At 39.2% G+C, this 20763-nt stretch overlaps 1 protein-coding gene across 1 annotated transcript in view; it reads left to right on the top strand.

The window, feature by feature from the left end:
- Positions 1–17566: 17566 nt before the first annotated feature.
- The window catches only part of TWISTNB (TWIST neighbor), a 4283-nt gene continuing 1086 nt past the window's right edge, over positions 17567–20763 (top strand). The window contains exons 1-4 of the mRNA XM_015853872.2: positions 17567–17827; positions 17903–18044; positions 19106–19314; positions 19897–20014. Of these exons, the coding sequence (XP_015709358.1) occupies positions 17607–17827; positions 17903–18044; positions 19106–19314; positions 19897–20014 (690 nt within the window). The 5' untranslated portion in view covers positions 17567–17606. The remainder of the gene's footprint in view (positions 17828–17902; positions 18045–19105; positions 19315–19896; positions 20015–20763) is intronic.

Below are 20763 nucleotides of genomic sequence, written 5' to 3'. Positions count from 1 at the left end.
ATCATTTACAGTGCTGTAAAGCCCAGAACTTCATCATTTATTTGAGATGCAACCATTAGTGCTGACTGGCAACATCTGACATACCCAGACAGGTGTGATTAGTATTTTACCTCCCACCTGTCTATGTATTACATAGATGGATACCATGTTGTCCAGACAGAGACATTAGGGAATATACAAGTGGTATTTTTATCTGTAAAACAAATTTCTGTATTACTCTGTCTAGGCTGACCGGGCTTCAAGTCTTGAAGTCTTGCCATAAAAACATACAGAAATTATATGAAATTGTTAGTGAATTTACATAGTATAAAATAATCTTTAATTCAGTTACCTTATTCTACATCTACAGGGAAGTCTCCCATTCCATTACAAGATAAGAAAGGTTTTCACTGTGATTTAAGTTCTCACTTAATGGAAATTAGCTGATTAAGTAGTCAAAAAGTTGTCCATTTCATAAGGCTTTCCTGCACTTATCTACCATTTACTAGGGCGTTTGATTATTCTCTATGCCCTGATATAGTAGTAAGTATTATGTCAATAATTACTAAACACATTATCAATATATATTAATATTTATCAATACATATCATTAATTGCTACAGAGATTGTTCAAGATCATAAAGAACAGAATACTGTCATAGTAAGAGAATTTGATGGTAATATATCTCTGCTCAAGGAAAGTGCTCCCCTTCTGAAGTCCTACAGGACTAGACCATTTTCCTTTCTGTATTTCAAATAGAGCTCTTTATCAATGATTTTTCCTCGTCATCTTAATTCTCCTCTTTCTCACCAGCAAGACACATGGGATTTATCTGTCCCCAGCATCTGCCACTTTTACAGGCATTTTTGCTGCAGTTACAGGCACAATGTATCAAGACTGAGCTACTGCCTAAATGGGCTGTGGAGTTTCATACAGATTAAAGAAATTCATAACAAGTGTAGAAGTAGAGTAGATGGCTCTGCAGGACTGCATTCTTCATTGTATTAGTTTAAAAAGTACAAAAGGCCCTTATCAAAGGAAGAGAGAGAGCAAATTAAAATGACTCAGAAATCCATTTCAGAACTTCTGCTCAAGGTTCATCTTTAGGTCCATAAAAGAACAGCATAATCACAATTCATACAGAGCTATTGTGTGGCACCTTAGGTCTAGGAACAGTAGCTTCAGAGCTAGAGAGTGGGCTAGAAGTTCAGTTTGGAGTCCGCTCATAGGAATGTCATGATGTGCCACAACTTCTCCTGTTTGCTTACCACAAACAAGTCATTTTCCCAGCACAGTAGTGAGAGTATTTGATGGTGCAGGGGAATAGCTGACTTTTCTGTATGCAATATAATGGACTTCAGTGCAATAACCACTTTCTCGCACTTTGTAAAGGAAAAGAGGATACATTACACAGGCCCACAGTGTTTGAAGCCTCGCTGTAGCTTAAGAAATACAACTGTATAGCTTCTGCTGCTTTTCAGAGTGAGGAATGGAATAAAAGAGGAGAAATCTGGGCCTCAGGGAACAGAAGATTCAATTTCATTTTATTATTATTTTTTATTTCTTTTGCTGCCTAGTTGGTAGAATGCAGAAAAACTGTCTGGTCCCTACATTAACAAAAACCTTGAAAATTCAAAACTTGAATTCAAGAGACCTGTGAACAAATATGACAAAAAAGACCGGTCCTACTTTGGACATAAAAAGACTGGAATTCTTAAAATCAAGGTAAATTACTATAATATATGAATGCGATACAGGAATTCTAAGAAATATTTCATTTCATTTAATGAAGTTCAATGCCATAGCTGCATACTGTGTTCAGCTATAGTGGAAGCATCTTCTACATTAGCTTATTACTGGTGTAGTTGAAAGGACACTTATCCAGCTGTATGAACAACAAAGATTTTAGTTTACAGAATGTGACAAACAAACATGTTTACAACAATTTCAATGTTGAGCATCAAAATTCATTTAATTCTAAATAAGATGAAGCATGTGTTGGCTTTGATGCAATTACTTGTGTGCCCCGGTGGCACAGTGGTAGGAATGCCGCCTTGCAACACTGGGACCCGGGGTTCGAATCCCCCCTGTGGCGCAAGTGGTAGAAGTGCCGCTCTGCTACACAGGGGGCTCAAATCCCGGGGGTTGGACTCGATGATCTCTAAGGTCCCTTCCAACCTGCACGAGACTATGATACTATGATGATACTTTGATTAATGCTGCTGTGAAAACAGATACTGGCCCAGATTATCTCAGCCATTTAACAGGTCAAATAATCTAACACTCTTCCTGAAGGCTGTTTATGCATAGGACTTACCTGGTAAATTTTTAACATGTATCTTAGGCTGTATTTTAGGTTATGCTTGGCATTTCATAGAACTTCAGATTATGAGAAGCACACAAATGTTTTAAATTTAGAACAGTCAATTGATTTTATTCCAAACTGTAGAGAAAATAACCATATCACAGAATCACAGAATCATAGGTGTTAGAAGGGAATTCTGGGATCCTTGATTCCTACATTGCTAAAGCAAGTTCCCTATAGTAGGGACAGTAGTAGCACAGGGAAGCATCTAGGCAGGTCTTGAATATCAACACATATACATTAAAAATCCTTCTCTGGCACTATATTTATTTGTTTTATTAGGACATATAAATTTCCCTTTGGATGGTCTGGAGAAGAAAAAAGAACAGTGGGGCAGGTCAAATTAAATGTGTTTATTATGTCTTTATGTCTTTAATATGTTAAAGTAGTGACATTTATATAATTTTTTTACTTGACATAATGATTTTGAAGATAGATCATAAAGGAGATTAAAATGAGTTAAGCCATCTTTAATCATTTAAGGCTCACGACAGGTTAAGAATTTAAGAGGGGATTTCCTAGTTTAATATTATTAGCATGAGGAATTCTGAATGAATGTGGGAATCTTGATCAGGAAGGCCTTTTTTCTTTCCAGCTACGAAGTTGAAGAAATACAGTTTGGTTTTCAGTCAGAAAAGAGTGAACTGGGTGGCATGAATCAGTAGCTGGAATTTCAGCAGAAAGTTATGTGCCTAGAGAGACTTGCTTCGCTGTAGAAGCATAGTTCTGTTTCAGAAGGGAGCAACTTTGATTTGGAGCAAAACGTCTAGAGAGCTGCACAAAGGTCTCTCTTGTCATAGTTCAATGAAGTAGCTAAAGAAATGCCTATGCCACAGGCTAGATATTCTGTCATCTGTATAAGCTGTGTAGAGCAGCCTCCCAGTTGCTTTGTAATTCCCTCACATGAGAACTGAGAGCAGAACTAAATTGGCAATTGGTTTGTTTTTTGCCTTGCATTAAATCTGATTTGCTATAAGGTATCTTTTTTGTCCTTTAACTGCTGACTCACAGCAGGTTGCTATGACTTACACATCAGGGAAATTTTGCCTTGTAATCAAGTAATCAAGCTTTTTTTATTATTATTATTATTTTGTTTTGTTCTGTTCCGTGGTTTTTGTTTTTGTTTTTAAATTCCAGATATTCTTCCTGAAATCCAGTTTTAATCCTGCCATAAGCTGCAATGAGTCCTTCCAAAAGGAGGTCACAAAGGACTTCCAAAAAGTGTTTTTATAGTACACTGAATGGGTTGACTGTATACACATTTAAAATTACTCTGCATCCATGAAGACCCATTTTTTGACAAACTGGCATGATGTACAATGGGAACATGGCATGCACTGGAAAATCCCTGAACTGCAAAGCATCACTTCAGTGCTGCATGTAATTCTGCTGATAAGAAACAGGTACATGAGTCAACACTACCTCTCTTTGCACGCCTAAGAAAGCAAGTATGAATTTAAAATAAAGTAAGAAGCATAAAGATTTCCTGCTCACATCCAATTACTAGTCACTAGTGTGAGAAACATCAAATGATGTAACTGAGAATAAAAGCTTGTGTAGCTTCTCCCACACTTTGTAATGTGAACCCTTTCTTCTCTCTCTCCCACTTCATTCCTGTGCAAGAGGTCACGTCCTGTACCCTCTCTTATTTCTCCCCTTCTATTAAAATACAGCTGTATCCTTTCAAGTGTTTAGTATTGAACAAATTCTTACCTCCTCCACCCAAAGAAGGCAAACACAGATCACTGCATTCATTTAACAGGAAATGATCAAGGTGAATCTATATGTAAGCCATGAATCCCAAACACTTAGACTAGCAATATTGAATTCCAGTGGTTTGCAACACTTACTGATACCATTGCTGTTTTACTGTGCTGAATCCAGGCATAAACTCCAGGAATGCTAGCAGCTAACATTTTTCTGAGGACTCTTTATTAGCTCTGTAATGCTCTGGCAGAGTATGTTTGTCAGAGTTCCGCTGGTAACCTTTACACAGAGAACAGTAAGCTAATATTGATACCAATACTGTGGTGGCAGCAGCAAGATCCTGAAGTATCTTAGGATCCAGTTCTGGATCTAAACCTCACAAAAGGCACTGTATTTTAGAATTGCTAAGAATAGTGTATGAAAGATAAATAACACTGTTAACTTTGTAAAGTAAAGCATTCAAACATGAAGAAATACCAGAACAGATTTTAAGACTGGAAGCCACCTTATGACCAACTAGGTTTTCCTTTTGTGTAGCCCAAGAAATAAATACTTCATCTGATATTCCTTATATCAATCACATAACATCTGTGTGAGCAGCAGTTATTTTTAGAATGAAATCTGCTCTTTATTTAAAGACTTCAGAAGATGGAATCTATCACCTCCCTTATTCCAATGAGCAGAGTTTTCCCCATTTTAAAGTGGTGTGTTTCTCTGCAGAACTATTTGGCTTTATTTCCCAGGCACCAGCTCTCATTATGCTATTGTCTGCTAAATTAAGGAGCCTTGCAGAAACTGGGGTCAAGTCATGCCTTAACCTTTTCTTGGATGAGCTTCTACAATTCCCTAACTGTGGGGCAGATTTCCAGACATCACATTTTTCTTTCTCTCTCTCTCTCTCTTTCTCTATTTTTTTTATTTTTTTTTTTTAGTTCTTTGTTAAATTGTCTCCAATTTTTCCATGTAAAATTATTCTTCTTTTAATTAAAATTATGACAGTATCTTCAACTACTTATCCCGTTTATCCCTGCTTTACCAAAGCTACACTGGACTGACAGCCAGCAGGCTAAGAGTTCTCATCTTGTCTCTTTCTCTGACTGGAATTAACCTCCATACTGAAAAGATTTTTGAAATTGAATAAAATTTCATACCCTCTCAATTCTCTCCACGTCTTTACAGACAACTGGCTTATTTTATCACTCGGGGTAATGAGGAAAATAAATTCCTTATACTTTAGAATCCATCTCCCTCCCTGATTTCCATCAGACTAATCTTTTATCTGAGTTTGTTTCAGGCTGATAAGTTTGCTTTGACACTGATGCCTACAGACCTAGGATCTTAAAAGTGCATCGCGTGGCACAGACATACCTAGTGCTTCAGACGCATGCTTAGCTCTGAACAGAGACAGCCCAGCTCTCTCCAGCTTTCAAAGCTAACTGTCAAACAAAGCTGAAAGACTACATAGAGATTACATTCCCATCTGTCAAAAGAAAGATGCTTGCCTTATGCTAAATGGCGTTCTCAAGAGGGAACGCTTCTTCCCCAATCCAATGATATACATTAGCTTTTTCAGAGTCTGTGCTAGAGACTTGGGTTATAAGAGCCTCTTGGCAAGTAATGCAGCCAGAAAGAACATTCAAGGAAAGGGCTCCTCTGATGAATAGATACTAATTTGTAGCAATTTACCATTCAAGTTAGTGACGCAACATTCTTAACTCTGTGGTGATTCTGACACTGCCAGGATGAGCTTGTAGAGGTTCAACAATACCCCATTGCAAAGCTGAAAAAAACTAAAGAAAAAAAAATCCTGGGGGAAAAAAAAAAAAAAAAAAAGCCTAGCAAAGTATTGGCAGGTCATGTATCTAATGGCAACAACAACAACGAAATCAAAAAGATAAACAATGTAGGCCTACTCAATGTGCTTTTAAATTCTTCAATTTTAACATCTTATGTATTCAGTTTGTTCTTTTATTTCATATGTTTGGACTCCTCCATGCTGTGGAGTATTATTGTATTCAATATGTGTTTTGAAAATCTCATACATACAAAGTAATGAAAAGATTGATTTGTTTGTACTTTATGAAAAGAGGATAGCAGGAACATGTATCTTGGGACCCAACTTTTAAAACAGTAAATTAATGTCCATTTTGAAGGTTATGTGTAAAGAGGTACATCAGGAAATGCTTAAGGACCCACTGGGAGCAACTGAACTAAGTCTTACAATTCAAGTTAAACCCAGACAACTATCTCAAACAAGAATTCTTTCTTGAATGGCCATCTAATACTGAGATGAGTCTAATGACTTTGATAATTACTCTTGTTTTGCAGTGATATAAATGTGAGAATCAGGCCTCTAACCTGCATCACCCTGAACACTTCAAAATAGTGCAATCCTTTGCAGCACCTATATTTATAGTTTGCAGAATATGTAAATCTTTAGGATGACTCCTTTTAATGGCTCCTCCAAATGTACTGTACCCCAAATAAAAGGTTCGTGCTTGAACTCTGAAGGTTTGCTGTGAAGGATTTACTTTTTGATTGCAAAGAAATGATTCTGGGGACATTCAGACTATTCACTGGGCTTGTCAAGCAATGGAAGCATAACAGATGCCCACTAGCTTCCTGGCAAAGAGAAGATGGTCTGTCAGAGCAGCATATTTATGTGTAATGAAGAGCCTAATTTTAAACCTCCTTTGGTGACACTCATATCTTTGGCATTTAAATTTCCAATGTTTATACCACTGTCTAAAGAACACTTGAAGAAAAACTTTATTTCCAAATAAAGTTTCATAACTTGGCAGGCTGATCTCACTTTATAAGAACTTTAAATCCTTTTCCATATAAACATGTGTAATATTTCCTAGCAAAGAGTGTGACAGTCAAAAAGTTCAATTATTCACTATCTCTAAATCAGTGCAAGACAGCTCATACAAAATAAAGGATCAACTCAGGCATAATTAGAAATATACAGGTTTAGGAATTGCAAATAAATAAATACCACCTAAGTACGAAACTACAGTAACTTTCCAGAAATATATATATATATATATTGTGTATTAGGATATTATGAAGACTTATTGGAACATGGTTGCAGTGAGAAATGTCAGGAGATGTTTTCCTCCTAAGTGTTCACTGTTCTCTGCCTAGTTTAAAATTAGCCTGGCTTCTGTGGCCACATTGCTTTGGAAGATCTGAGCCTTGGATCACTGCGAGTGGCTTGGGCTGCATGCCCTCAGACTGCAACTCATTTGGACATGAAGAAGCTGGGAGAATGCTCACGCATGGGGTGTCCTCATACTGTTTTGTTCTGGCACATAGTATTTGTTGCAAGGGGTCTCCTCACATTGCTGGGAGAGCATGTCCTCATAGCGCTTCTGTCTCGTGCTGAGCTTCATCTCAGCTGTACAGCTGAATGTGGACTCAAGAGCAGCCTCAGAGTTTCTTCTTTTCTTTCTCTAATGAGAATAATACAACACATATTCCAACTGACACTAAGCATATTTTCAGACCATGTAAAATTAAATCTCACTTATGCTTCTAGTACAAAAGCTCTGGGTAGCTACAAGCTAGGCTTTGCAAGCCTGATGTCTTCTACACTTAGCTCTCAAAGAGGAATCTCCAAAGTCTGTTTTGGCATCTGACTCTATGTACCATCAGGAGAAAACAGCAAGAAGGTGCTGAGTATTATACTGGCCAGAAAGAAGCAGGTGAGCTTTGCCTCTCCAGAGGAAATATTTCCTGCTCTTGAGATACAGAGCTCAGATCCTGCCACTTAAATCATGAATCTGTTCAGCAGCTGGACACTTAAAAACCCAGCAGCCTTAAGAGGAACACTTCGTTCTTCATTTTGAACTACAAGAGATGCTCCAAAAGTAATGCCTCTTTTTTTTTGTTGTTGCTGGTTTTTTTGGTTTTTTTGTTAATGTTGGTCCATGACATGGGGGTAGATGTTGGTAGTATGGCAGTAGTGGTTGAATCCTCCCGCAGATATTCCATTACGTGTTGTTGCTGTGGGACAGATGGCAGCAGAGGGGGAGCCTGACAGAATGGCTTCTGACATGGAAGTGTGTATGATACAACGGGATGCCTCTGCATTCCTTGGTGCCCACTGGCATTCACTGACACTTGCTGAACATTTATGGAGATTGAAAAGTGGATGTGAGCACAGTGAGGCAGCAGGTGGTGCATTTCAGCAGCGGTGGCAGTGACAGTGGATCACCTCCACTGGTGCAGATTGTAACGAACACAGCATGAAGGCTCTCATTCACTGCTAATACATAGCTAATGGCAGTGCTTATGTAAAAAATAGCGTTTTGTAACTGAGAATTTCCTCTATCAAAGAGCATTCTCGTGCTCTCTGTATCCATTGTAGTTTCCATGGAGGGAAAAACAAAACAAAACAAAGAATGACTGGAGGCATTACTTTCGGAGCGACCTGCGTATATCTCATTAGCCAAGACCCGCTTTGCTCAATCCTATCCCCACGCCTGAGGACCCGCCTCGCTGGAGGTGAAGCTGGGAGGCCCCCTTCTGTCGGAACGCAGCACGAGTGACTGATGGCACGGGAGAGCCGCACGTCAGCAAGGATGTGCCCTGCAGATGAGGACACGCAGCTGCCCTGACGTCACTTGCCGCAGTGTTCCTTGTCAGCTCTGGGTGCAGGGCTGGTGGTTGAGCTGCCTTTTTGCTCGGTGTTTGCTGAAGCAGACCTGAAAGGGGAAGCAGATTACTGACAAATCAGCACTAGCCCAGTGGCACCTCCCTCTCCCGCATCTTCAGGACAGCTGTTTCAGCCCTGCTCTTCTTGTTTTTTTACCCTCTCCCAGACACGCAGCTGGGTTCTTACACACTCTCTGATGCTGCAGGTTCGACGTCTTCTGCCCAGAGGGGAAGTGAAGCAGCGCTCCCCACTTCTTGGCTCACTCTTCTAGCCCCTGTATCAAACAAGGGCTTGTCACCCACCTGCATTTTCAAAGTACTACAGATATGTAGGGGTGGGGGGCAGGAGGGCAAGCAGCTGATTCTATCCATGTACTCAACAAGTAATCTCATCACACATCACAGATTAGGGCCCCTTAAGACCTGTTCTGCTGAAAGCCTGCATCCCAGCAAGGTGCTGGATGGAGCTGAATGAGCCTTTTGAAACAGGGCAGGTCAGCCCAGGGCATCATAGTGCATGTCAGGCAACAGAGAACAACTCAGATGGACTTTTGTCTCGTGATTGACATAAGGTTTCTGAACTGGCACCGGAAGTCCATCCCAGCCCAGTTTTAGCCATTTTAATCTTCATAGGGTCTGATTCTTTCTCTATAAGACAGTTCAAACCTTTGTTTCATCACTGCAGTGCAGCCTAGCAACAGTTCTCACAGTGGTATATCCAGGTATGAACCTGTAGAATGTCACTGATCCTTTGTGTTTGCCACAAGCAATCCGTTTAAAAAAGAAATAAAATTAAAAAAAAAAATAAAAGTTGAAATTTTAATTGAAAATTCCATTTCAGATTTAACTAGCAAAAATCCAAACTAAACCACTGATGCCTGTTATCTTTTTTACACTGGTTGAAATTATCCCCATTTAAGCCATGTCTCTAAAACGAGACATGGCAGAAGAATCAATTCTGACTGCCCAATAAGGAGACCCTTTAAAAGCCCTCCAAACCTACAATTTCTGTATGAAATAAACTACTGAGATGCATAAAATGCAACTGAAATAATATTTGTGTCAGTGTTTTTCACACTGTTTCTCTGTACTCTTTCCGAGGAAGATGACCTAAAACTTGAACAATGGCCTAAAACCGGAACATAAGAAGCTCCATACAAATAAGAGAAAGAGCTTTACAGTGTGGGTGATGGAGCACTGGAACAGGTTGCCCAAAGAGGGTGTGGAGTCTCCTTCTATGGAGATATTCAGGTTCTGTCTGGATGCCCACCTGTGTGACCTAATGTAGGGTCTGCTTTAGCAGAAGGGTTGTCTCAATGATCTCTTGAGATTCCTTCCAGCGCCTGCAATTCTGTGATTCTGTGAAGATAGGAAATAAATGATGATAACCTACTGCAGTGATCAGACCTCCTGAGGGATCCCACTGTGCTGCAAACCATGTTTTCTTTGATTTATTATAAAGATGACAAATAGTTGTTTCTTCTACCTATGATAAAAACAAAGCAAAAAACAAAAACAAAAAAAACAAAAACAAAAACAAAAAAACAGATGAAATACATTACATGAAAGAAAAGACTGAACTACAATAATTTATTGTAATAAATCTGATGAGATTACACCATCACTAAGCTGTAGCTTTTGTACAAAGCTGGTGCTTATGGAAACAACTCAGAGTGCAAAAAGTCATAGAATCAAAGAATCACTAAGGTTAGAAAAGATCACCTTATCCAACCATCAACCCACCCCCATCATGCCCACTAAACCATGTCCCTCAATGCCACATCTACATGGTTCTCAAATACCTTCAAGGACAGTGATTCCACCACCTCCTGTTCTTTTGCACTGTGATTCTTTCTGAGAAGAAACTGTTCCACCTCTATCCCTGGTAGGACTTTGAATGCAGTCTCTCCTGCCTGAACTGCACTGCAAGAATCAAACGCATAATTTTATCTTTTACATGTAGGCAACATACCTTAAAGACACATGCAAATATAAACGCAAAGCTAGGCTTACAAAAGCTATATAGCAATGATATATTCATAGTTTTCAACACAATTTATTTGTTTTCAGACTTCTAGGTGTCTGAGAAACTTTTTTTATGGCAACAGTAAAAGAGTTTTAATAGCAGTAATGTATAGCTTCTTATCACTATCAGTAAGAACTTCAGCTGCGCTTTACCTCATCAGTTCAATGGATTATTATGGCCTTTAGCTACTCATTAACCAGCAGTAATAAAAATAATCACATACCATGAACCTCATGCTGATCTAACTCAGTGCCACAGCGATAGTAGACAAACCCAAGAAGAAGACGCTTTATTTGATTTTACAGAATACTCAGTCAGCTAAGCTGCATACTTAGCAAATGCATTTCAGGAAATCAGATCATTTTGCATTAGTTCCTTTACTGAGAGAAACAATTGAAGTCATCACATATGGCTGAAGATATTTTGAAGAAATTCATTTGATTAAACAAAACAAAACCAAATATTTTTAAAGCTGTGCAAAACATACTCGTACATATATTTACAATGTAAAAATATATGGTCTATGTGCTAAATGCAAATTATTCTAATTGCGCAAAACCATAAATCTGTTTGTAGATTCAAATTTATTCTTAAAATGTATGTATTATTTAAATTATTTCAACATTAGCTCATTAAACTCCAAATATAACATTGTATAAAGAAATACACTTAGCAATTAAACTTCTCACTCATCTCTCAGCTCTCTCATATAGCTGATATAAGCAGTCCTTATCCTTGAGGAAATGTGTGCAATGAAGAAAAATCTGGCAGGAAGTTGTACTGCTTTCAGTATAAGTTCTTATTCACATGCCTTACAATACTGATAAGAATATCAAGCAGAATATGTACTAGCTTGTATGTGAGGTATATGCAAGTTCAACATGTTATTAAGATAATTGTTCTGTGCTCTGCTGTCCTAGTCTACACTCCTCTCCTCCTCATGCTCCACAGTAATCATGCTGTGGGAAGGCTGCAAGACATTGGAAGGACAACATGCTCACTTGCCTTTGGAAGCAAGTAAGGCCTCAGAACAGAGGTATGTATGAGCCTAAGTGCTGAAGAGCTGGGATTTAATATTTTAACTAGAGGCTGGAAATGTGACATCTGAATTCCCTTCAACACCAGCATATCTTGATCGGTAGCAAAATACCAGCAATGTCACCAAGCTGAGTAGTGCTGACAGCTGCAATTGGGGAGTCACGTTCTTGTTGGAGCCCATTTCAATTTTCAAAGCATGCTGATGCAAAACGCTGCAGTTGTACTGAGTAAACATTTTATGCTTTGTCTCATTGAGCACATACTACGCAATCTGGAATATCGGCTGAGCAGCAGTTACCGCAAACATTACGATATCAGTGAATCAACAGAAACCACACAGTTACGTCTAGAACATCTATTTCCTGATTTGGGTGAAGATGAACACTGCAGAACTCAGCAACCACAGTGCTGTCATTTTTGGTGAAAGGAAGTTGGTTATTTCTAAGAGCAAATGAATGACGACGGCATTACTGTTAAGTCTAAAAAGTAACCTCATGTGGGTTAAATTAAAGATTATAAATGATTACACATTAGTCCAGATTGTGGCTAAGTGAGGTGTATAGAAAAGGCTGTAGGTACAAGAAGTTAACAGCTGTTCAGGAGGCATAATTAAAATGTGCACAACTTGGCTCACAGCAAGCAGAGAATGGGGTCTCTGGACAATTTGGCCATGACAAATTGACACAGTGAAACCTGTATTTGTCCTGTATTTGTTCCCAGTTTTGCAAGCACCGAGAACTTTTTGAGTGCTCCCTGGGGCATATAGAATGCTTCTGCTGATGGCTGCCATGTAGGTATAGAAAGAGCTTCTCAAAACAAAGGGCAGATTGAGGGCACAGTCACAACTGCTTTGCATTCTTCAGGTTTTACTAGTATGAACTTGGATTTAAAAGACTACTCTTGTCTGTATCACTGCCAAGTGTTTCTTTTTCTTAATCTAGAACTGTAAGAAATTAAAATAGATGGGATGTATGGAGGCTGTCTGGTCCAAAGCATTTTTTATTATGAACAGTTCTTCATAGAACTGTTTTATTATATATATTCATAGAATAATAACTTCACAGTTATTATTCTATTACCAAGAACAGTAATTCCACTGCCTCTCTTGACAACATATTCTAGCATTTATCACCCTAACAATAAAGAATTATTTCCTTATACCTAGCAAGAATTTTCCTTACTAGTTTTGTCTGTTGCCTCTCATTCTTTCAAGAAGACTATGGATCCATTTTCCCCACAGCTAATCACCAGATTGTCAAAGATATCCAAAGTAATTCCTGTTGGCCTTCTCCAGCTCTCCCAGCTTCTTCATTTTATAGCCATTATGTTTATATTTGGTACATGGCACACCACTGTAAGTCCACAGGAGTGAAAGCTCAGAGGAATATATTGTCCCGATGGCAGCCAGGGCCCAAACTTACATCAAGCAGATAACTTTCCCTTGGAGAGCAGATGCAATGTTGAAGGCCACACTGGGGTAAACTACTCTCGGGACAAATGTGCCATGTTTGTCTTTACTGAGACAAACTCCTTTGGCTTCTGTGAAATTTTGCTTGGCTGAAGGCTAACACATACCTTGAGGTTTGACTGTTGCACCTTATTTTCTTCCAGGAGGGGGTAATTGTACAAATAATGATGAGATTCTTGTGATTAATATCACATTTGAATCTACATAAAGAACAATCAGCACTCACACTCTTAAGGGATTTGAGTAAGTAAGAGACTCTATAATGAGAGCAAGATTTTGTCCACAGTGTATTTATTTATTTATTTTTAATACTTTCACCAGCCCAGAAAACATTTCTACTTTTGCCATGTCTCTCATAGAAGAGTGCCTGGTTCTCTCGTTTTGTTTTGATTTGGTTGCTGTTTTTCTGTTGCTGTTGTTGCAATTTCATGTATATGTATATATTGTTTTGTTTTTGTTTTTACTATAACTATGACTTCTATTATCTTGGGATTTCTTCGTGTGGGTGGATGGATGTGATGGTAATAGGTTGAGCCAGGTCAGTGAGAACCCTGTGCACTGCCAAAGTAAACCACAAATTCTGCAGAAATCTAAGGAAGAACAGTCTTTTTTTCATTAAACTAAGGACAACCTGGCAACTGCCTAAAAATTATGCTGTTCTTATTACTTGTCACTCAGAGATATCATTCAGGTATGAATTGCTACCTAGCACTGAACCACCCGGAGGCAGCAATACTCAAAAAATTCACTAGATAAGACTGCAATAGCCACAGTACATTGGAGATTGCTTAAACTACAGCAGGTACATTTGCTTCAGTGCCTAAAGATACTGTGCTCAAATGAAAATGGTTACATGAAGCTCCTCAGAATTTATTCATAATAATGACCTCTATCCTTTATTTGTCTGAAGGTATATAATGCTGTTATTGATAGTCAAATGCAGAAAAGCTCTTAGCTCATCTAAGAAAATCAATGACATCAAAGGGTTTCTGAAGTAGCATATGCTACCTGAGAAAGACGGAGAAGGATGGAAGAGAGATTCAGCATCACATCAACAGCTAGATCTCCACAGATCACAATGTCACTGCATCATTGAAACTATGCCTTGAAAAACATTGCCTTCAAATACCAGCAGAGCTGGAGAGGGGCACCACAGTGACCACCTCTTCCAATGTGGATTTTCCTCTTCCAACAGATAAAAGGACAGGCAAGTACTTGGGTACAGATCTTTCAGCAAGATACTTAGAGAACAAGATGTTTTTGCAGTTTAGGCAGTACTTAGGGCCAGCCACATCAACCATTTCCTGGCATACAACACCCTGCCCGGACAATCAAGAACCAAAGGCAAATCTATCCAGACCCAGATGTTAGGAAACGTCCATCTCAGACATCATAAACGTCATTACAAATTAAGACAAATTATTAACTGAAATAAATTAACATAATTGCTGCCTTATCTCATTTCTTTTCCTTAATGTTTCTCTAAGTCATTTCTTTCCTATTAAAGATTGACATAGTAATCACTGACAAAACAAAGCACAGTCTGCATATTGTATTACAGATTAAATTTTTAGCCTGCTGTGCAGTTACTATAATTCTTCTGGATGACTGCATTCTTTGGTATCAAGGCTTTAGTGTGCCATCTGGTGGATGATGCTCAAATTATGTTTTCAAGAACAAATGGAATAATAGAAGAACTACGCTTTTTTTTTTTTTCCTTTGTTTTATTTCTTTAGATGTGACATTTTCTCCCAAGCTTAATTCTACTCACATTTCCAGTTGTGAGTTTTTAGCACCTTCTTACACTGATAAATTTGATAAGTAAAGAAATTGTGTCTCTCTCAACAAAGGAGTCCAGAGAACCAGCCTAAGAAAGCTCCAAATATTGAATCACTCGAAGCCATTTAAATGCCTAATTCTCACTGACTATACATACAATGATAGAATAGAATCATAGAATTAGAATCAAGTAGGTTGTAAAAAAACTTCATGATCATGCTTGAAGATGAGAAGACTGAGAAGGAATCTAATCAATGCTTACAAATACCTGAAGCGTGGGCGTCAAGTGGTTGGGGCCAGGCTATTTTTGGTGGTGCCCAGAAACAGGACAAGAGGCAATGGGCACAAACTGGAACATAGGAAGTTCCACATAACATGAGAAAAAACTTTACTTTGAGGGTGACAGAGCACTGGAACAAGCTGCCCAGAGAGGCTGTGGAGTCTCCTCCTCCAGAGATATTCAAAACCTATCTGGATGCTTTCTTGTGCAACCTACTGTAGGGAACTTGCTCTATCAGGAAAGGGAGAATGATCCCCCTTCCAACCCTTACAATTCTGTGATTCTGTTATCATCAAGTTCAGCCATCAACCTAACCTATCAAGTCCCATCACTCCACCACATCCTTCAGTGTCTGACTTGCTCTCATCAGTCTCTACTGGGGACAATGATCAAAGATTCTGAAGCAAATCTGTTTCCATACAATTTCAAATAAAACTGAGAGTTTGAATACGCACTCTTCAGCCCATTGTATATCAAGTAACACACAAAAAAATAGTGTGCATTTTTGATACCTCATGAAAAATGCAAAACCAGCTAAAATATTTGAAAATAAATTATGAGCATGAGTTTTCTACTACATTTTTATAGCCTTATAACTGTAAATCATTCCTTCATTTCTCTTTTTTATAGAGCACAAGTTGTTTGAAGAGGAACCTGGGATGGATTTGGTTTCAGAACATAAAGGGTCCTTTGAGTGCGCGGCCTAAGAGGAAATATATGTTCTTCTCCAGCACAGTGCCACAGGTATTCTTCCATTCTGCACAAGATGCAGTATATTCAGTCACAACTGAGACTTCCAGGATTTCAGTGCTGGATGAAGGCTGTCTGCTGAATGAATAAGCTGCAGCTGCCACAAAAGAACATGAATGGGCAGTTATATGAGCCTCCAAACCAGCACATGATTCCAATCATGATGCTGGACTGAAGATAACAATACTATTTTGGAATAAAAGGCCAGCTGAGAGGTGCTAGATATGTGGTTGATAATTAATGTTCTTGCTGGAGGCTGGCCATGTTTCCAGAGAAAGAAAACTAGACTAACACAGATAAAAAAAAAAAAAAAAAAGGAAAAGAACAGCAGTGATTGAAAACACAGCTTTTGGTTTTGGTCCTGATTGTTACTGGCAACCTCACTGCTAGAGAAAACAGGTTCAGGAGAGTTTTTGCAGCCACTGTGAGACTTGGCAAATATACCAGCACTGCACTGTTTAAGACATCTATTTTTGCTGCCTTTTTGGACACAGGCTCACTGCAGCAAAAAGGGTTAGCTAAGATACTGTTTTTAAACTGAAAGCTAATAGCAAGGAGTGAAAACAAGACAGACGACAATGGAAGAAAAAGAAGAAAAAGAAAAAAAGAATAAAAACACATTATTGTCCCAGTAGTTTTTAGAACTGAACTGTGACTGGAGAAGATGGAAGTACTACTAAGATTCCTCCATTTGGTCGGGACATCTTTCAGAACCAAGTAATGAAAACCCAAGTCCTGTGATAACTCCATAGTCCCTAAAGGACAGCAAAATGGCCCTGCTTTTGGTCTAGATAGGTTATGTTGCAAGCAGCGTGACTTGACAGGTGTGGACTCGAAAACAGTTGGTGCTGGGAGTAGATATCTTCACTACAAGAGTTTAAAGGAGGCTATTCTGAACTAGCCAACTGTAGACTTAATGACTGTTAGGATTTAATGTGCCAGATTACTTTAAGAAGTTCCAAAGGACTTTATTCATGTTGTCTTTGCATCATATTCTGAGTTTTCACTTCTTGAGCCGAGCTAGCTTTTTATTATCTTGGATAGAACTGAGTATAGAGCTTACAGGGTTGTATTCCTCATTGCAAAGTTAATCCTCTCATAAATACGAGTTATAAAATGTATATTTCATTTAGGAATAAAAGTGTATGCCATTATCATATAAGATCTTTTACTGAGATTGAAAACACACTGCAAGGATTAAACACGACCTGAATATAGGAAAACATAAAGGTATTTCTCCAGAAAGCTGAGAGCATAAATTACAAACTGGATCTAAATCAAAGAAAGAACGCGTTTCCTTTTGCAGATAACAGTTAAATGAGGTTAAAACCTTATTGCAATACTGTGCAACCCTGTGCATTCATAAAACCAGAGCAACTTTTACGGACGAAACTTGTTTTAACCAAGGAGCCACCTCTCCCACTGTACACAACATGACAGCCGCCGATCTCGTGGATCACCTACCCCTGCACCAGCGCATCACACCCGGAACTCCGTCACTTTCCCCGGCGGTGAGTGACGCAATTGTGCCGCGCCGCGGCGTGGCCCCGCAGCATGGCCGTGCCGGGGGAGCTGCAGGAGGCCGCCGTTCGCCCGCTGCCCGTTGTCGAGCTGCCGTCGTTCGCCGCTGCCTGCGATCTGGTGTGTCGGCGCTACTCGTGTCTGGTGGTGGCTACGCACCGCAGGCACATCGCTCTGCCGCCGCGCTTCCTGGGCCGCAAGCGCACGGGTATCCGCGCTCAGCTGGATGCTGAGCTGCTGCGCTACTCGGAGAGGTGAGGGCCTCGGGTCCGGCTGCCCTCGGTGCGCCGTGGTGGGGGTAATCCCGCACTAACTGTGCTTCTCCCCAGCCTGCAGGGCGTGCCGCTGGCCTACGACAACGTCAAGGTGGTGGGAGAGCTCGGGGATATCCGCGACGATCAGGGCTTCATCCACCTGAACGTGGAGGCAGACTTCGTCATCTTCTGTCCGACGAAAGGGAAGAAGATGGTGGTATGTAGATGCGTCGGCAGTAACTTAACAAAGCTTGGCTTATCGCTGCCAAAAACCTCTTGGGGCTTGAGTGGAATCGTATTTTAGTTCACATTAGTAATTCTTCACAACATTTATATTATTTTTCTACACTTTCATGCATCTGCCTCAAAATTTGCTAAATAGCAAAGCTTTCTAGTGAGTAAATGATTCTTAAGTGAATGTATTTGTATGGTCATGTCAGGATGCACTGATGAGTTTCTTTTCATGAAGTACACAGAATCACAAAATGACCTGGGTTGGAAGGGACCTCAAGGATCATGAAGTTCCAAACCCCCTGCCTGGCAGGGCCACCAAACCTCCACATTCACTATACAAAGGCAGTGCATCAAGTTTACACCTGTGTTTCAGTAAAAGAAAATACATGACTGGAGGAACCTTTTTGATGGTACATGTGTGCCAACTCTAAGTTCAGTTTTCCCATGTGCATTGTTGTGCCACGCTTTTGCAGCATAGCTTGTGCCTCTCTATACATTTTAAGAAGTGAATATGTTCCCTTAGTAGAAAGGAGATAGAAGCACCTGCACTGTGTCTTTCATTCATCTTCCAGAAGTGCAAAAGTGGATGAGGTGAAGTGCACATGTGTCAGAAACCCATGGAATGGAGTGATTGAAGCTTTTTTTGTGTGTCATCTGTGTCTTTAGCTGCAAAATGGTTTGGTGCCAACATAAAAGCTTGGGTAGAAAAGTACCGTGGGGCTTAATGTGGCTGTAAAACACAGTTGGTGGCAGTGCTGTGAGGAAAAGTAACAATTTGATGCATTCTGTGCTTTGACTTTGTCCTTTTTTTGCAGGTGCAAGTTCGATTCTATTTGTGGTAGACCTTTATCAAAAGTATTTAGAAGTCATTTCTATTTTAGTATGGAATGGTTTGCTTATTTGCTAGATGAACTGACTTTGTAACCTTTGCATGCAAAGTTTTGTCTGAGAGTGTCAATATAAGAAACTAAATATACATTCCATCTGCATTTAAAGAGGTAGTCTTTAATTGAACTCCATAAGACGTTTCTTCTCTTTTTTTAGGGTGTAATTAACAAAGTGGCCCCCAGTCACATTGGCTGTCTGATACACGGGTGCTTCAATGCTTCTATCCCGAAACCTGAACACATGTCAGCTGCAGAATGGAAAGAGCTGGGGTTTAAAAGTGGAGATGAACTGAAATTTCAGGTGGTGCACTTAGATTCTGATGCAGCAGGAGTGTTCTTCATTCGAGGAAAACTGACTAAGACCAGGTACTGTGCCATAGGAGAAAATGTTTTTCTTTACATTTTAAATGTAAATTTAAATTTTAAATTTAAATGGGCAAATAGTGCATGTTCAAAGTAACATATCAGATATCTAGAGTGAATTTGTTTATGAATGTATCCAGGCTTTTCAATTAAAAACATTCCAGTCTCTGAACACAGTGTTTTTGCTGGTATTTCTGCACGAACCTATTGTGCAGCAGTTACACAATCATAAATAGTTAAATTCAGATTACTTAGATGCTTACTGAAACATAAGAATAAGCTTGAGTTCATAGATGACATGAGAAAATACATGACATTCATCCTTGTGCCTCTGTAGACTTTCACAGCAATATGCTAAAAGGTCTTAATGGTGATATCTTTTAAAAAGCATGTTCAGAGTTGTTTTTTCTTAATGTATAGATTAAAAGTATAGATTAAGCTGGGTTTATATTTTCCTGTATCTAGAGTTTATAAAAAACGCTTATCTTTATCTACTTGTAAATATTGTGTTTTAGCAAATGTTAACGTTTCACTTTGTGTCTTTAGATGTTTCTGCTTCGACTTACCTCGTATGTTTCCTTACAGTATGAAGCCCAAGCAGCCTGAGACGGTTTCCAATGCAGTGACCTATGCCACAAATGGAGAGCAAAGTCAAGACTTTGATTATGAAGAAAATGGCTTAAATGACTTTGGGGGAGATAATGTCTTGAATAATAATGTGTTGAATCCTTTCCATGCATATATACCCCAAGACCAAAAGTGGTATTAACAAGGTTATCAGCCTTATTAATTGTTATTGTTACTGGGTTACATTGTAACGGTTTGCAGTCTGGCTGGACAACTCCCTTACATGCTCATGAAGTATCAAATATTCCAGGTGTATATGTCCAGCCTCAATAGGTAGTTGCCCACCATACATCATTCCATACACTACAAGAGAGTCCCTTATTCATATCAAAAACTACCAGTTGGTCCCTCCCCTGCATTATTGCCAAATTTTACATTTTCCAGAACAGGATAACGAATATATATCAGGATAACGAATGGGATACACTCTGTTACAGCAGTAAAAACTTTTTGTTACAACATGGAAAACTTTTTCTGAGCATTAGTTCTATATAGGTTATAATATTCTCCCACTTACGTATATAATTTATTCACCTATTTGAGGAAAAGTTAAAGGTTAGTTAAAATAATAATTTAAAAATATATGCATATAAAAAAAACTTTTCATGATTTCCTTCTAATTCTTATCTTTTAAAGGTTTTTCTGTGGCAACAGTTCCCACACCTCAGGGCTAGTGGATGCCTTTACCAGTGTGTAGTGAGTCCATCCTTTCTCGTCTGTCCTCACAGCTGTTTCAGTCATTAGAAGTACTTGGAATGGTCCTTCCCAGTCAGGCTGCAGCTTTGTCTCCTTCTCCGTCTGGATCAGGATCCAGTCCCCGGCTTG

The sequence above is a fragment of the Coturnix japonica genome, chromosome 2 (genome assembly GCF_001577835.2).
Source record: "Coturnix japonica isolate 7356 chromosome 2, Coturnix japonica 2.1, whole genome shotgun sequence".
Lineage (NCBI taxonomy): Eukaryota > Metazoa > Chordata > Aves > Galliformes > Phasianidae > Coturnix > Coturnix japonica.
The sequence above is the reverse complement of the archived record's forward strand: the minus strand, read 5'-3'. Positions and strand labels throughout refer to the sequence as shown.